Consider the following 16,634-nt stretch of genomic DNA (forward strand, 5'->3'; position numbering starts at 1 on the left):
GCCAGTGGTGTGTAAAATCTTATACTGTGCAAAAAAGTGTGCAAAATGTCTAGAAGTCTATGCAGGTCCTGTATGTGCCAAAATGTTTGTGGCAGCCCTGTTTGTAGTGGCTAGAAGCTGGAAAATGAATGGATGCCCATCAATTGGAGAATGGTTGAGTAAATTGTGGTATATGAACGTTATGGAATGTTATTGTTCTATAAGGAATGACCAGCAGGATGAATACAGAGAGGACTGGTGAGACTTACATGAACTGATGCTAAGTGAAATGAGCAGAATCAGGAGATCATTATATACCTCAACAATGATACTGTTTGAGGATGTATTCTGATGGAAGTGGATTTCTTCAACAAAGAGATCTAACTCAGTTTCAATTGATCAAGAATGGACAGAAACAGCTACACCCAAAGAAAGGACACTGGGAGATGAATATAAACTGCTTGCATTCTTGTTTTTCTTCCCGGCTTATTTATACCTTCTGAATTCAATTCTCCCTGTGCAACAAGAAAACTGTTTGGTTCTGCACACATATATTGTATTCAGGATATACTGTAACCTATTCAACATGTAAAGGATTGCTTGCCATCTGGGAGAGGGGGTGGAGGGAGGGAGGGGAAAAATCGGAACAGAAGTGAATGCAAGGGATAATGTTGTAAAAAATTATCCTGGCATGAGTTCTATCAATAAAAAGTTATTTTTTAAAAAAAATAAAAAAAAGAAGTCTATGCAGGTCCATTATCTGTTTTTATTGCTTGTGGCACACCCATCATTGCAAATGCTTGGATAAGGAATTTAGCGACCACTTGGGCTGTCTCTTTTGCTGCTGGTATTGCAAAAGTGAATCCTGAAAAGGTGTCTACCAAAATATAGATAAAAGACAGGTGACCAAAAGATTTATAATGGGTCACATCCATTTGCCAAATTTCATTGGGTCTCAGACATGAGGGTTCTTCCCTAGAGGCAGTGTAGGAGTGTGGAAAGGAAGGCAGGCTGTACAGGCTTTTACTGTGCTCCTAGCTTCCTCTTTTGTTATTCCAAATTGTAAATGTAAAGCTCAAGCAGCCTGATGATATTTAGAATGAGATTCCTGGGCTTCTTGAAATAAAGAAGTATTGGCCAGCATAGTTAGAAGGCTATCTGCCTTTGAATTTCCATCAAAAATGGGACCTGGAAGTCCACTATGAGAGTGGATATGTAAAATATAAATCTTACCTGGATGCTTTCTCACTTGCTCTTAAAGTTTCTTAAAGAGCTGATATATATTAGAGGCTACAAATTTTATTTGGGCTGTGATGATTCCTTGTACCACACCTACTGAATAGACTGAATCAGATATTATATTTATAACTCCTGGATAATAAGTAAGAGCTAGAATGATTTCATACAATTCATTCTGCTGAGTGGACTGAAAAGGAGTTCTGACTACTCTCTTTATAGTTAAGTCATGAGAGTATACAGTGCAAATATTATGTTTGGATGCATCTGTAAAGATAGTTGGTCCTTTAAAAGGAACTTTAGAAACCTTTTCTTCAAGAATCCATCGCCAATTATGTAATAGTCTGATTATCTTCAATGGAGACCTGTGTGTAAAATTTGGAGCCATGGCTAATAAAATTTGCCACTCTGGGATGGTTTCACAGCACACATTAATTTGTGCATTAGTATAAAAGATGTATATGTTGTCAGGTCTTATCCCAGATAATTGTACTGCTCACTTAATGGCCTTTAATAAAATTCTACCTACAAACACTGGGTAAAGAGAAAGGCTTTTTCTGGTTATGTTGGGAGGTTCACCCACTCTATCACACTGTCTCCTTGATGAAGGACTACTATGAGTGTCTCTTGTGTAGCAAAAACTGATATTTCTAAGGGTTTTTGAGTGACTCAACCATATTGGATAAAGCCAGTTCAACTTCTCTCAAAGCCTCTTGAGCTTCTTTTGTAAGCTGGCATGGTAAGTTTAAAACAGTGTCTCCTCTTAAAATGCCATATAATGGTTGCAAATGATAGGTAGTCAAGTCTAACACTGGTCACATCATGGCTATCTCCTCCATTGGATATCTCCTATCAATTTCTGAAAGTCATTTAAGGCATTTAGCTTCTCTGTTCTTAAGGACAGTTTTTGTACTGTAAGTACCTTAGGGTATATTTCATATCCTAAATATTGAAAAGGAGCATGTCTTTGAATTATTTCTGGAGCTATGTACAATTTGTAGTTCCTTAGTGTTTCTATGGTCTTTTGTAGACATGCTTCTAACATTTGTTCCTCAGGTTCACATCCCAATATATCATGCATGTAATAATATTACTTTTGGAAATGCTTTTCTTACTGGAGTAAGAGCAGCAGCAATATACATTTGACACATAGTAGGGCTATTTTTCATTCTCTGTGGCAAAACTGTCCATTCATATGGTTTATAGGGCTCAGCTAAGTTAACACTGGGCACTAAAAAGGCAAATCTTTTCATATCCTCCTTATCTAGAGGGAGTTTCTTTCCCAGTCTTGCCGGATCCATGTAAGGGGCTGATCAAAACATGGTATCACCAGGATGAACTTCAGGACCAGCATCACAAAGGGGGTGGTGAGGCTTATCACATAGGTTGGAGGTAGATGCCATATAAGTTCCGGAGGTTTGAGGAATTTCTTTCCACCAAACATAAGTGTGTAGGCTGTACATAAGACCAGTGGCAGGTAACCAAGTTTGGACTGGACAAATCGAAATTCTCTCCAGTTGACCATGTTGCTAACTGATGTCAAGGAAGTGATTCCCAACAAGACAAATAAAAAAAATCCCAGTATGTCCAGGGATAAGGCAGAATCATTGTGCCAGGCATCAGTTGTGAGAAAAGGATTGGTCTTGTTGGATTTTATCTGATTAATCGTGCTGTTGCCCAACTTCCATTTCACATGACAGCACTTAGGTAGCACAAGGGCATACAGCACATGGAGACAGGCAAAAGCTAGTGCCACAAGTCCAAGTTGTTTTCTGCAAAGCATCCAGTGGTCAAGCCAGTTTGGGAAATGACTATATTTGGTGCCTCGGTACACCTGCCAAATGGCTGCAATGAGGCCAGGGAGATAAACCAGGGCAAGAAGAGTGACAGCCATTCCTGAGAAGATATAATTTGGGGCAGAAAGGGCCAAGGAAAAAGTTCTGTCTTTGTTTTGATAAACATAGGGGTAGATGATTGATCTTAAAGTGAAGTAAATAAAATAGAAAATAAGTGAGGTTCCAGAGAGGTATAGAGGGAACTTCCACCTTGAAAAGAGCTGTAGAGGATAGTTTTCAGTCTCTTTGGCTGCCACGAGAGATCCATGATCCAGTGGCAAGACCAAGAGTACAGCAGATGTTCATCACTCTCTGCTTAGATTCCTTGTCATATACACATACAAATGCCTGCCTGCTTGCATCCAGGTTGCCCGATTGGAAAGTCCAGGCTGAGATTGTATTAAATGCTTTCACGACTCTAGCTCCTGGCACCAATTCAGCAAGATATTCTGCATTGAATTCAGGATATTGATTAATTTTAAGGTTGTTGCTGATGTCTACCAATATTTTTCCTTGGAATTTCTCAGCTAACTCTCTAAGAAATTTATAATGATCCATATGGATTGCTATAATTATAATATCAGATCTCTGGGCAATTTCTGCATGGCTCAAGACTTCAATTTCTTTGTGGTGCAGACTGGACAGCTCAGGATTTGGGCTTCCAAAGACCACAGAGTAGCCACATTGGAACATCTTATGGCCTAGTGATCTTCCAAAGTCTCTTGTTCCAAATACACACACTGACTCTTACTTGTCAGAAGAGTTCATGTTCATGGCAAAAGAAGCCTGATTTTTCTCCCTAATTGTGAGGAGCCAGGCTTCCAAGTTTTGTAACTCTGTTGCTGCAGCAGCTGCTGCTGCTGTTTGCAACCAATCAGATCAGTCCTACGTGGGGAGGGTTAGGAGTATAGGGCTTGATAGAGTTGGATTAGAGTCGGGAGTCGGAAGTCGGGTATTTAATGAAGAAAAGGGCTCCTGTGTCCCTGGAGAAACCGGAAGGAGGGAGTTTGATTTCCTTCCAGCAAATTTAAGCAGCATCCTGCAATGCTATTTTAATTTACACTTTTTAGTTTTTAGATCTTTCAAGTCAAATTTGTCTCTATTTTTAAGAGACTTCCTAAGGAAGGATCCTTAGAAAGAGAGGTGTTCTGTCCCATTTTGCTACAAGCCTTAGTTTCCCTGATTCTATAGTTCCTCATCTATCTCTAGAGATGTCTAGAAAGATGAAAAAATGCTCCCTGGTTAAGGAGACTTTTTGTCAGAGAATCCAGGAATTCCCATTTCAAATGTCTCTGAGAGAATTCTGTTTGATCCTGGGACTCCAACAACTCAAATTTTTCCAGGTATTTGAGTGTCCAGCTATAGAATAAAACAACAAGAAAAGGCTTTGCCCAGCAGTTACTAAAACCATGTGGTATTGGCTAAGAAATAGACTAGTTGATCAATGGAATAGGTTAGGTTCAAAGGACAAAACAGCCAATAACTTTAATAATATAGTGTTTGACAAACCCAAAGACACCAGTTTCTGGGATAAGAATGCATTATTTGACAAAAATTGCTGGGAAAATTGGAAATCAGTATGGCAGAAACTAGGCATTGACCCACACTTAACACCGTACACCAAGATAAGGTCAAAATGGGTTCATGACCTAGGCATAAAGAATGAGATGATAAATAAATTGGAAGAGCATAGGATAGTTTACCTTGCAGACCTGTGGAAGAGGGAGGAATTTATGACCAAAGAAGAACTAGAGATCACTATTGACCACAACATAGAAAATTTTGATTATATCAAATTGAAAAGTTTTTGTACAAACAAAACAAATGCAAACAAGATTAGAAGAGAAACAATAAACTGGGAAAACAGTTTTACAAGCAAAGGTTCTGATAAAGGCCTCATTTCCAAAATATACAGAGAATTGACTCTAATCTATAAGAAATCAAACCATTCTCCAATTGATAAATGGTCAAAGAATATGAACAGACAATTCTCAGACGAAGAAACTGAAACTATTTATAGACATATGAAAATATGCTCCAAATCATTATTAATCAGAGAAATGCAAATTAAGACAACTCTGAGATACCACTACACACCTGTCAGATTGGCTAGAATGACAGGGAAAGATAATGTGGAATATTGGAGGGGATGTGGGAAAATAGGGACACTGATACATTGTTGGTGGAATTGTGAACACATCCAGCCATTCTGGAGAGCAATTTGGAACTATGCTCAAAAAGTTATCAAACTGTGCATACCCTTTGATCCAGCAGTGTTTCTACTGGGCTTATACCCCAAAGAGATACTAAAGAAAGGAAAGGGACCTGTATGTGCCAAAATGTTTGTGGCAGCCCTGTTTGTAGTGGCTAGAAGCTGGAAAATGAAAGGATGTCCATCCATTGGAGAATGGTTGAGTAAATTGTGGTATATGAATGTTATGGAATATTATTGTTCTGTAAGGAATGACCAGCAGGATGAATAAAGAGAGGACTGGCGAGACTTACATGAACTGATGCTGAGTGAAATGAGCAGAACCAGGAAATCATTATATACCTCAACAACGATACTGTTTGAGGATGTATTCTGATGGAAGTGGATCTCTTCGATAAAGAGAGCCTTAATTGATCAAAGATGGACAGAAGCAGCTACACCCAGAGAAAGAACACTGGGAAATGAATATAAACTGCTTGCATTTTTGTTTTTCTTCCCGGGTTATTTATACCTTTTGAATTCAATTCTCCCTGTGCAACAAGAAAACTGTTCGGTTCTACACACATACATTGTATCTAGGATATGCTGTGACCCATTCAACATGTAAAGGACTGCTTGCCATCTGGGGGAAGGGGTGGAGGGAGGGAGGGGAAAAATCGGAACAGAAGTGAATGCAAGGGATAATGCTGTAAAAAGTTACACTGGCATGCGTTCTATCAATAAAAAGTTATTAAAAAAAAAAAAGAAGAAGAAGAAGAAAAGGCTTTACCTCGCCCAGATTTTCAGGGATTCCTAGTCAAGGAACCAAAATGATGTGGTTCTAGTGGTAAAGAATTGAGATATGAGAATCCCCTCTGGTTGGCACATAGGTCCAACATAAAAGAATTCATGAACCCAGAAAGTCTGAATGGCAGAAAAGGGAAATTTATTGGCACTGAGAAGCCAGCTTTGCTAGGAAGACAGACTTCTTAGTGGCAAGAGGTCCTGTTAGGGAAATAAAGGTTATTACTGAGAAGAGGGTCTCTTCACAGCAAGCAAGAGTCCTGGCAGGCAGCTGTGCCAAGAGGAGAGATCCATTGGCAAATAATAGTCCTACTTTGGACTTCTACAGAGATTTGGAGTTCAAAATTATCTTTTTATAAGAAGTCTGAGGCTGGGGTTTCTATTCAATGCCCCCATTGATTTCCTAGATCTAGTTGAAAAGAAGGTACTTATCTTGGAGTTTCAAGCCACTCAATAGGAATATCAGGCCCAGATCTCCAACTGAATGAGATCACTTAAGTTACAGCTACTGGAGTGGTCCTGGGCCAATCTTCAACTCAATAGAAGGTGCAGCTAATCCCCACCTAGATTTCCAACAGAATGAAACCACTTAACTGCCCTGAAGGGTAGGTCTTTGTCAGAGGAGAGTTTCAGAGTTTACCCCCAGAAATCAAGGGGGTGCAATTTCAGGTTCACCCTGCCAGTATCTTTTAACTTCATTCCAGTTTTCAAGGATTTATTTTCTTTAAGATTTTGGATCTCTTTTTCCACTTAGTTAACTTTTTTCATAATTTTCTCAGATTGCTTCCCCTCAAAATCTTATTTAATTTTTGAAATCCTTTTAAAATTCTTTCAAGAACTGTTTTGGAGCTTGTAATTATTTGATGCAGCTCTTTAGTTTGGAGTGCCTTTTTTTTATTATCACTCTCTTCCTCAGAATATGAACCTGATGGGATATAGGAGTGATACCCAAAATTAAATTATCTTAAAAGATTTTGGAGGCATAGACCCCAATAAAATATTTTATTATGATGCTAAAAGTAGGCTAAATTCCATGTGAAGTTAGCAAGGAATGGGGTTTTAGCATTTAGGGTACGCCTTACACATATCATGATCACTACATAAATGTTAACTATTGCTATTATTATTATCTCTTTAATTAAAAGTATTTGCATATTAGATTTTAGATATGGTTAGTATTAAAAAAGATAAAAGAGTAATGATTTTCATAAGATAAGTTGGAAATGCATTCAGCTGAAGTGATGTCATCTGACTGGTAATAAGTTTTGTTTCATGTTTTGAGTATAGATTGCTCATGTTATTATTTTATTTCTAAATACTCTTATATTGTGAAAATTTCATCATGTCAGAAATCCTGTTAGACCTAACAACTTATTTTTTTTCAAATATTGTTAGATTATGAATTGAGCTCCTAAAAAAAAAAAAACTGTCTTAGGCAGTTAGATATAGTTGCCTACCATCTTCAGAAGAGGGAAAGGAAGAGAGAGAGAGAAAAAAAACCTGGAACTCAAAATTGTGTAAAAATGAATGCTAAAAATTTTCTTGACATGTAACTAGGGGGAAAATATCATTTAGAAATTTTTTAAAGTAAAATAAAACAATGTAATAAAAATAGATATTTCTAAACTTCTAAATGATACTTTGTCTTTAAAACATACTGATAAGTTTACCATAGAGAGTTTTCATTTGAAAATTTATGGCTATCACTTATAAAAATTTTGAAAATGTATAGAGTGATTTAAAGATGTAAATTCAAAACATTCATGATGAGTAAATTATTGGGTATTTGCTATATATTTGAAACTCTAGAATGTGGCTAATTTTTAAAAAATGTTTAATAGCTTTTTATTTACAAGTCATATGCATGGGTAATTTTACAGCATTGACAATTGCCAACGTTTTGTTCCAATTTCCCCCCCCCCTTTCCCCCATCCCCTTCCCTAGATAACAGGATAACCAATACATGTTAAATATATTAAAGTATAAATTAAATACAAAATAAGTATATGTGTCCAAACCGTTATTTTGCTGTACAAAAAGAATCGGACTCTGAAATGTTATACAATTAGCCTGTGAAGGAAATAAAAAAAAATGCAAGCAGGCAAAAATTAGGGATTGGGAATTCAACGTAATGGTTCTTAGTCATCTCCCGGAGTTCTTTCACTTGGTATAGCTAGTTCAGTTCATTACTACTCCATTGGAACTGATTTGGTTCATCTCATTGCTGAAGATAGCCAGGTCCATCAGAATTGATCATCATATAGTATTGTTGTTGAAGTATATAATTATCTCCTGGTCCAGCTCATTTCACTCAGCAACAGTTCATGTAAGTCTCTCCAGGCCTTTCTGAAATCATCCCATTGGTCATTTCTTACTGAATAAGAATAGAATGTGGCTAATTTTAATTTATAAGTAAAGGATAAATGAAATTTTAACTGTTAGGGAAACATAAATAAAGATAGTCAAGTCCTAAGTTGTGGTGAGTGACATTTGTCTATTTGGGGTAAAAATTCTTAGGACTACAATTTATTATAGTTTTGAGTTTTGATTTAAGCAATCTTTTCTTATTTCATGGTCAAGATGTAACAAGAAACAGCTATAAGATGAAAACCATATACCGCCTACACATACCCACATATTTCACTTTGAAGTTACTTACAAAGTTCTTTCAATACCCTAAAACAATAGGGCAAGCAATCCATATATCTTATCTGAAAACTGGCCCCTTAATGATCAATCCTGTGCTTTTGATTGTTTGCACATACCTGGGAAGTGAAGGGCCTCCTTTTCAGAATTCAGGGAAAATTGCACATGTTTATTCTTTCCCTCCCAACTAGAAATCAAATTATCTAAGCTTGTATTGTTGCCTTTTAATTACTTAGCCTTGCTTAACCGAAGGTCTTCTGACTACTCCCATAGCTGACAAATGTGAGAGGGCAGACATTTCTCTCATCTGAAGAAGTCTCCAGGCCCCAAGTGGCCCCTGATCCTGGTGAGAGCCTCAAAGTCCACTTCAAGCAGGTCCCAAAGCAGACAACATCTCAAGGAGACTTCTCCCCATGACCACAAAGTACAGGTGCCCCGGATATGGCACCACCACCCATCCTTTGCCTTGTGTTTCATGTCCTCATTATCACTTCTTGCCGTATTTGTTTTGTGGATCCTGCTATTCCCAAAGTGGCTCACTACACACACACACACACACACACACACATACACACACACACGCACGCACACATACACACACACACACACACCCCTACACATACACCCCTATCCCCCCTTTCTTTCTGCCTTCCTCAATCCTAGGGAAAGAAGGAACCCAACCCCCTTTCAGGGGTCCACCTCAAGCCCTAGCGCAAAACCTGGCGAACTCACATGTTGGATCCATGTAAGGGGAAACCACCAAGTTTCAGCATCATGTTTCAGCAGGTCATGTCTACTTGGTCAGTGGTGATCCCTGAAGTCACCTTGACCAAAAGTGGGGAGGAAGAGGAGGGGAACAGAAGGTGTGTGTGGAAATACTCCTGAGAATGATATGTTTGTTTTCTGTGAGTTACCTCACTATATAGATGTAGTGGACCTAGAATAAAGCCATCTGCCCAAAAGAGCCAATCAGGACCTGCAGTGAGCCAAAAGTCTTTCTCTTCCAGGCAGTTTAAGCTGGCCTTGTGATCAGCTGTTGCTGCAGAACTGCTGCCTTCTGTGTCTCATCTGCTTCTGGAAAAGAATGTCTGCTCTCTACTCTGACCCCTTCCCTAACCTTCCCTTTGTGGTTTTCAGGCACGAACTGCTCCTGCCTCTCCTGGTCTGTGGGCCCCAACTTAGTTGTCCTGGCTGACATATCTAATTTCTTCCCTTTTTCATCAATAATTCTGTTCGGACTCCACCAGAATTCTCTATTTGAGAGGTGGGTTTTTCCCAATTTACAATAGTTACCCCAGTGATCTTCAGGCCTCCAGAGCTGGCTCTGTCTCCCCTGCACAGAAAGCCCCAGTACCTTCCTAGAACTTGTACAGTAGACTACCCAACCTTCTATTTGAAGACCTGCCCTCTTCTTTACAGCCTTACTTTTTGCCACTCTCTGATCCAGCCAGATTGATCATTCAAGGCTTGGAACTCTGTGTCGCCAAGAATGTTAAATCACCCACATGTGGGAATAGGTAACAGAGACCAAATTACTCCAGCAACATTTGCTACCTTGGAGGATAGTTCTAAGCTCAAGTATGGCTAGGATTTCCTTTGGGTCCTGCCAAGAAGGGAAGGGACAGACATGATGTGTTTAGGAAGCATGATTTATTAGTGTCTAGGCAAAGCCATTGGAAACCTAGACAGTCACTGAGAGGACTTTAGGGAAATTCAGAATGGCACATTCAGGAGGGCTGGTAGCTCCACCTCAGGCATTATCAGATAAGGCCTTGTGAAGATTGCACCTTTAATAGCTTTTTCAGACCACAGCCCCAGCCCCAGCCCCAGCCCCATTGTCATCAAGACACACATGAACCATGATGTTCACTTGCCTGCCCTTCTTAAAGGCAGAGATATCAATCAGTAAGAGGCAAAGTACCTGCCTACAGCAATGGCCTGAAGCCCTTACCCAGGGCTGGGGCCTACTTCTGACACTCCACACCTGCCCAGGGGAGGAGCTCAGGGGAAGAAAGGACCATTTGGTCCAGCTCTTTCTTTGGGCCTGTTAAACTCAACAGTGCCCATTTATATTGGGGCTTAGAGAGTGACAGGTGTGGGGGATGCCCTCCTGGTTCTAGCAAGGGGTTGAAGTAGAGTGCAGGCCCAAGAGACAAGAGAGTGGAAGAGTTTGGTGTGTGAGAGGAAGGACCAGAGATCAGAAAAGCAGGTCCTATGTTCCCTTAATTGTTCAAAATCCCCATTTCCCTCTCCCATTGTGCTCACTGCTCATATCCTGGAGAGGGACAACTCAAGAAAAGTCTCTCTGGGAGAGTGGCTCAGTTCAAGGGCGAGTGTTCTGTCCTAGGTGCTGACTGCTTCTTCCCTGGACCCTCTCATGAGGGGTAAAGTCTAAAGTAACTGAGGAAAGGAAGGTTCCAGCTTCCAACTCTATGGATACAGTAAGCAAGCATGCTAACTGACTGACACATGGGAGCAGGCCCCTTCCACTTTTCACTAGAACCCAAATATGGGGGGGCGGGGAGGGGGGAGGAGGGAGGGAGACAGAATTTCATGTATTAAAAGAAAACAACAGGTTATAAACCAGAAAACTGGATTATGTTATCTGACTTTTAATAGGAGAAAAGATGATGTATTCTCCAATTTGGCAGGGGTAAGAGGAAGTTTGAATCACGTTGGAAGGTAGCACCAGGTTTTGAGGTCTTTCTTTACCCAGAATTGGGAGATGCTGATCACTTGTACCCATCGGCACTTACGAAACAATAGATAACTTATATCATCTAGCTTCCCATGAGTGAATGGTTTCCAGAGAAACAAGACAGAGGATAATACATATTGCAGCACAAGATGGAGCTGCATGGGATAGAATCTGATTGTTCTCTTGATTCCTACATCAAACCAACTCCATTTTATAACTGATCTTCATGCAATCTCATCAATTCCTCACTTTGATTAAGGGAGTTAGTCTACTTCCAACCCACTTTCCCATGAATCTCTATTTATTCTTGTGTTGCAATATATATCTTTACATATTCATAATCAGTGTTATATACCAAGAAAAGACCATTGGAAAGTTATCTTCTCACAAAGCCTGGTACAACAGCTAACACAGAATCTAAAACCTTTGTTAAATACACGCTAGAGGCAAATGAAATCAGGCTAAGGATTACAATGGACTAATTTTAAGAGAAGAATCACATGTCACCAATATAATTAAGAAAATTCAGCAAATACCAATCAGACTCCCAAGAAACTATTTTAATGATCTAGAAAAAAATAACGAAATTAATATGGAAGAACAAAAAGTCAAGAATTTCAAGGGAACTAATGAAAAAGAAAAATCAAATGAAGGTGGCCTAGCTGTACCTAATCTAAAACTATATTATAAAGCAGTGGTCACCAAAACCATTTGGTATTGGCTAAGAAATAGATAGGCAATCAGTGGAATAGGTTAGATTCCCAGGACAAAATAGTCAATAATTATAGTAAGATTACTAGATAGTGTTTGACAAACCCAAAGACCACAGCTTTTGGGATAATGTGTGGAATGGAGAGATAAGGTGAAGAACTTACAGGAATGTATGAATTCTTTTTCTGTATTTTATTTTCATTATTTCTGTGTTTCCCCTATGACCTATATAATATGTGCAGGCCCGTATTTACTTGAGCCTTGGCCAGCTATAAACATATTTACTTAATCTGAGCTGATGACATCTATCAGTATTTGACATTTATCGATATTTAGTCTATTAGCTTGACCACTATCTATCAGAAGCCTGATGGCCTGATTTTCTGTTTCCTAGAAATCAGGAGACTTCCAGGAAACAGAAACTTTCCATTCCAATCTCTCCAAAAAACAACAATCAATTAGATGCTTCCCCCTCTCCTTCTCAATGCTCTCTTACTTGTGATGCAATCTCTTGTATAAAAGCTATGTATCTTTACTACTTCTTTAGCCTTCTTACCACAAGCTTTCTCCTTCTTATCTCACGATGGGATGGCTCATCCTCCCGGGGTTTTCAATAAACAACTTTTCTGCTTTTTACTGAATGATCTCTGAATAGTCATTTTGGGAAAGGGTCTTCTACATCCCTCACAATAAGAATTCACTATTTGACAAAAATTGCTGGGAAAATTGGAAATTAGTATGGCAGAGACTAGGCATTGACCCACACTTAACACCGTACACCAAGATAAGATCAAAATGGGTTCATGATCTAAGCATAAAGAATGAGATTATACAAGCCATTCTCCAATTGATAAATGGTCAAAGGATACGAACAGACAATTCTCAGATGAAGAAATTAAAACTATTTCCAGCCATATGAAAATATGCTCCAAATCATTAATAATCAGAGAAATACAAATTAAGACAACTCTGAGATACCACTACACACCTGTCAGATTGGCTAGAATGACAGGGAAAGATAATGGGGAATGTTGGAGGGGATGTGGGAAAACAGGGACACTGATAACATTGTTGGTGGAATTGTGAACACATCCAGCCATTCTGGAGAGCAATTTGGAACTGTGCTCAAAACATTATCAAACTGTGCATACCCTTTGATCCAGCAGTGTTTCTACTGGGCTTATACCCCAAAGAGATACTGAAGAAGGGAAGGGACCTGTATGTGCCAAAATGTTTGTGGCAGCCCTGTTTGTAGTGGCTAGAAACTGGAAAATGAATGGATGCCCATCCATTGGAGAATGGTTGAGTAAATTGTGGTATATGAATGTTATGGAATATTATTGTTCTGTAAGAAATGACCAGCAGGATGAATACAGAGAGGCTTGGAGAGACTTACATGAATTGATGCTGAGGGAAATGAGCAGAACCAGGAGATCATTATACACTTCGACAACGATACTGTTTGAGGATGTATTCTGATGGAAGTGGATCTCTTCAATAAAGATCTAACTCAGCTTCAATTGATCAAGGATGGACAGAAGCAGCTACACCCAAAGAAAGGACACTGGGAAATGAATGTAAACTGCTTTCATTTTTGTTTTTCTTCCCGGGTTATTTATACCTTCTGAATCCAATTCTCCCTGCAACAAGAGCACTGTTCAGTTCTGCACACATATATTGTATCTAGGATATACTTTCATCTATTTAACATGTAAAGGACTGCTTGCCATCTTGAGGAGGGGGTGGAGGGAGGGAGGGGAAAAATCGGAACAGAAGTGAATGCAAGGGATAATGTTGTAAAAAATTACCCTGGCATGGGTTCTGTCAATAAAAAGTTATTTAAAAAAAAGAATGAGATTATAAATAAATTAGAAGAACATAGGATTGTTTACCTCTCAGACTTGTGGAGGAGGAAGGAATTTGTGACTAAAGAAGAACTAGAGATCATTGATTACAAAATAGAAAATTTTTATTATATTAAGTTAAAAAGCTTTTGTACAAATAAGATTAGGATAGGATTAGAAGGGAAGCAATAAATAATGGAAAACATTTTTACAGCTAAAGGTTCTGATAAAGGCCTCATCTCCAAAATATATAGAGAATTGATTCTAATTTATAAGAAATCAAGCTATTCTCCAATTGATAAATGGTCAAAGAATATAAACAATTTTCAGATGATGAAATTGAAACTATTTCTACTCATATGAAAGGGTGTTCCAAATCATTATTGATCAGAGAAATGCAAATTAAGACAACTTTGAGATACCACTACACACCTGTCAGATTGACTAAGATGATAGGAAAAGATAATGACGAATGTTGAAGTGGATATAGGAAAACTGGGACACGGATACATTGTTGGTGGAGTTGTGAATGGATCCAACCATTCTGAGAGAGCAATTTGGAACTATACTCAAAATGTTATCAAACTGTGCATACCCTCTGATCCAGCAGCGCTACTACTGGACTTATATCCCAAAGAGATACTAAAGAAGGGAAAGGGACCTGCATGTGCCAAAATGTTTGTGGCAGCCCTTTTTGTAGGGGCTAAAAAACTGGAAATTGAATGTATGCCCATCGATTGGAGAATGGCTGAATAAATTATGGAATATTATTGTTCTGTAAGAAGTGACCATTAGGATGAATACAGAGAGGTTTGGAGAGACTTAACCACAAAATAGCATTTGCACTCTTTCTGTTGTTTGCTTGCATTTTTGCTTTTCTTCCTAGGTTATTTTTACCTTTCTAAATGTAATTTTTCTTATGCAACAAGAGACCTGTATAAATATGTTTGCATATATTGCATTTAAGATGTACTTTAACATGTTTAACATGTATGAGACTACCATCTAGAGGAGAGGGTGCAGGGAAGGAAGGGAAAAGTTGAAACAAAAGTTTGTAAGGGTCAATGTTGAAAAATTACCCTTGCATATGTTCTGTCAATAAAAAGCTATTAAAAAAAAAAACAACTCAGCAAACATAAACACCATGAAAAAGCAACAGATGTTACAATGATTATCATCAATATTAAATGAAGTCTCTGTATATCCTAGAAACCCATTCTCTATATCCATTTAATAAGCAAATTTGGAGATCCAAATAGTCCATGTGTTCATCTGAATCCTGGAAATATCTTCTCTTGGCCATAGGATTCATTCTTAAGGCAGCTCTAAAGATTCCAAAACACTTGTCAAGATTCCAAATCTACTAAGACTTAATACAATTCAATATAACCTACTATATTTGGTTTTCCAGAAATTATTTCATGTGGTAGAAAACAAAATAAACAAACAAAAAACCATACCTAGCTCAAGTCTTCTGGAGCTGATCCTACTAACAACAGAACTATAATAACACCAAATTAGGAACCCATAATTTATTTGGAGACTTTGGAGAATTTCAGTTTTTATATACCAGTTGCTGTTTCTATCTTGGCCTAAACTTTCTACTTGATATTAGAATTTAAAAAATTTAAAAATCATAAGGGTGTTAACTTGTAAAATGAACCATTCTGTTTCCTAAAACTAGCAGATAAATATTTTCACTTTCTTTACAATTATCAGTATAATACTATATGTAAAATCCTTAAAACAATTTTGAGAACATATTAGTAAAACATAATCAAAGACTAAATCTGCATACCTGATAGATTTGGAAGTCAATCATATACATATATGTATATAGTTCTTAGGGAAAAAAATAGTCTAATCCCGCTGCTTTCTCAAAATTTACTATTCCATTTAGTTAGGAAACCTTTACATTATATCTTTGTCTTATTACTTTGTTTAATTTGACTTCCCCTTTGGAAGGATGTCATCTCTATATTATAATTTGACCAAAAATACAGCTAAAAACTGAAAGGATTTCTCATACTTGCATCTTAGGGTAACCCAGAAATGTTGCAGTATCAATATAGTAATTAATATATTTAGTATAATACTTACAAAATTTTTACTACTTTCCTATCCTGATTGTAGAACTTTGCTATTAAAAGAAAAGGAAGGATGTAATTATATAATGCCATAATTATATGACATTATATAATAATGGGGGGAAGGGAAAGGGAATTTCCTAAAATTTGTTATGTCTGAGTCATAGCTAAAAGTCAATTATAGCTCCACATTATACACAGGATATTAAAAGCCAAGTTCATGATACATGAGGGGAAATATTGTTTTATTGAAGAAATAGAACAATGAAGAAACTGAGGTAAGAGGATCTTAACTTAGGCCATAACAAAATGCCCTTTCAAATTTTCCCAGAAACAGACAGGCACTTGTATCAGTTCTCAGACAGCAGTCATGACATTTTCTACTATTGGCTTCATTATGATTCAGACAACCATCCCTATAATCAAAACTCAAAATAATATTATATTATAGTTCCAAGAGTTCTTACTTCAAATAGAAAATTTTCACTCATTACAGCTTAGGGCTTGAATATTATTAATTTTCTCATGTTTCCCTAACAGTTACATTTCATTTATCTTTCACTTATTAAATGAAACTAATCATATCCTGGGATTTCATACATA

At 37.8% G+C, this 16,634-nt stretch overlaps 1 protein-coding gene across 1 annotated transcript; it reads right to left on the bottom strand.

Annotated features, from left to right (window-relative positions):
* Positions 1 to 2,479: 2,479 nt before the first annotated feature.
* Positions 2,480 to 3,818, bottom strand: LOC127553479 (metalloreductase STEAP4-like). The gene is given in 2 exon segments (XM_051984216.1): positions 2,480 to 2,872; positions 3,393 to 3,818. Coding segments are annotated over 2 exon segments (819 nt in total).
* Between the last annotated feature and the right edge of the window lie 12,816 nt (positions 3,819 to 16,634).

Source organism: Antechinus flavipes, chromosome 3 (assembly GCF_016432865.1).
Source record: "Antechinus flavipes isolate AdamAnt ecotype Samford, QLD, Australia chromosome 3, AdamAnt_v2, whole genome shotgun sequence".
Taxonomy (NCBI): Eukaryota; Metazoa; Chordata; class Mammalia; order Dasyuromorphia; family Dasyuridae; genus Antechinus; species Antechinus flavipes.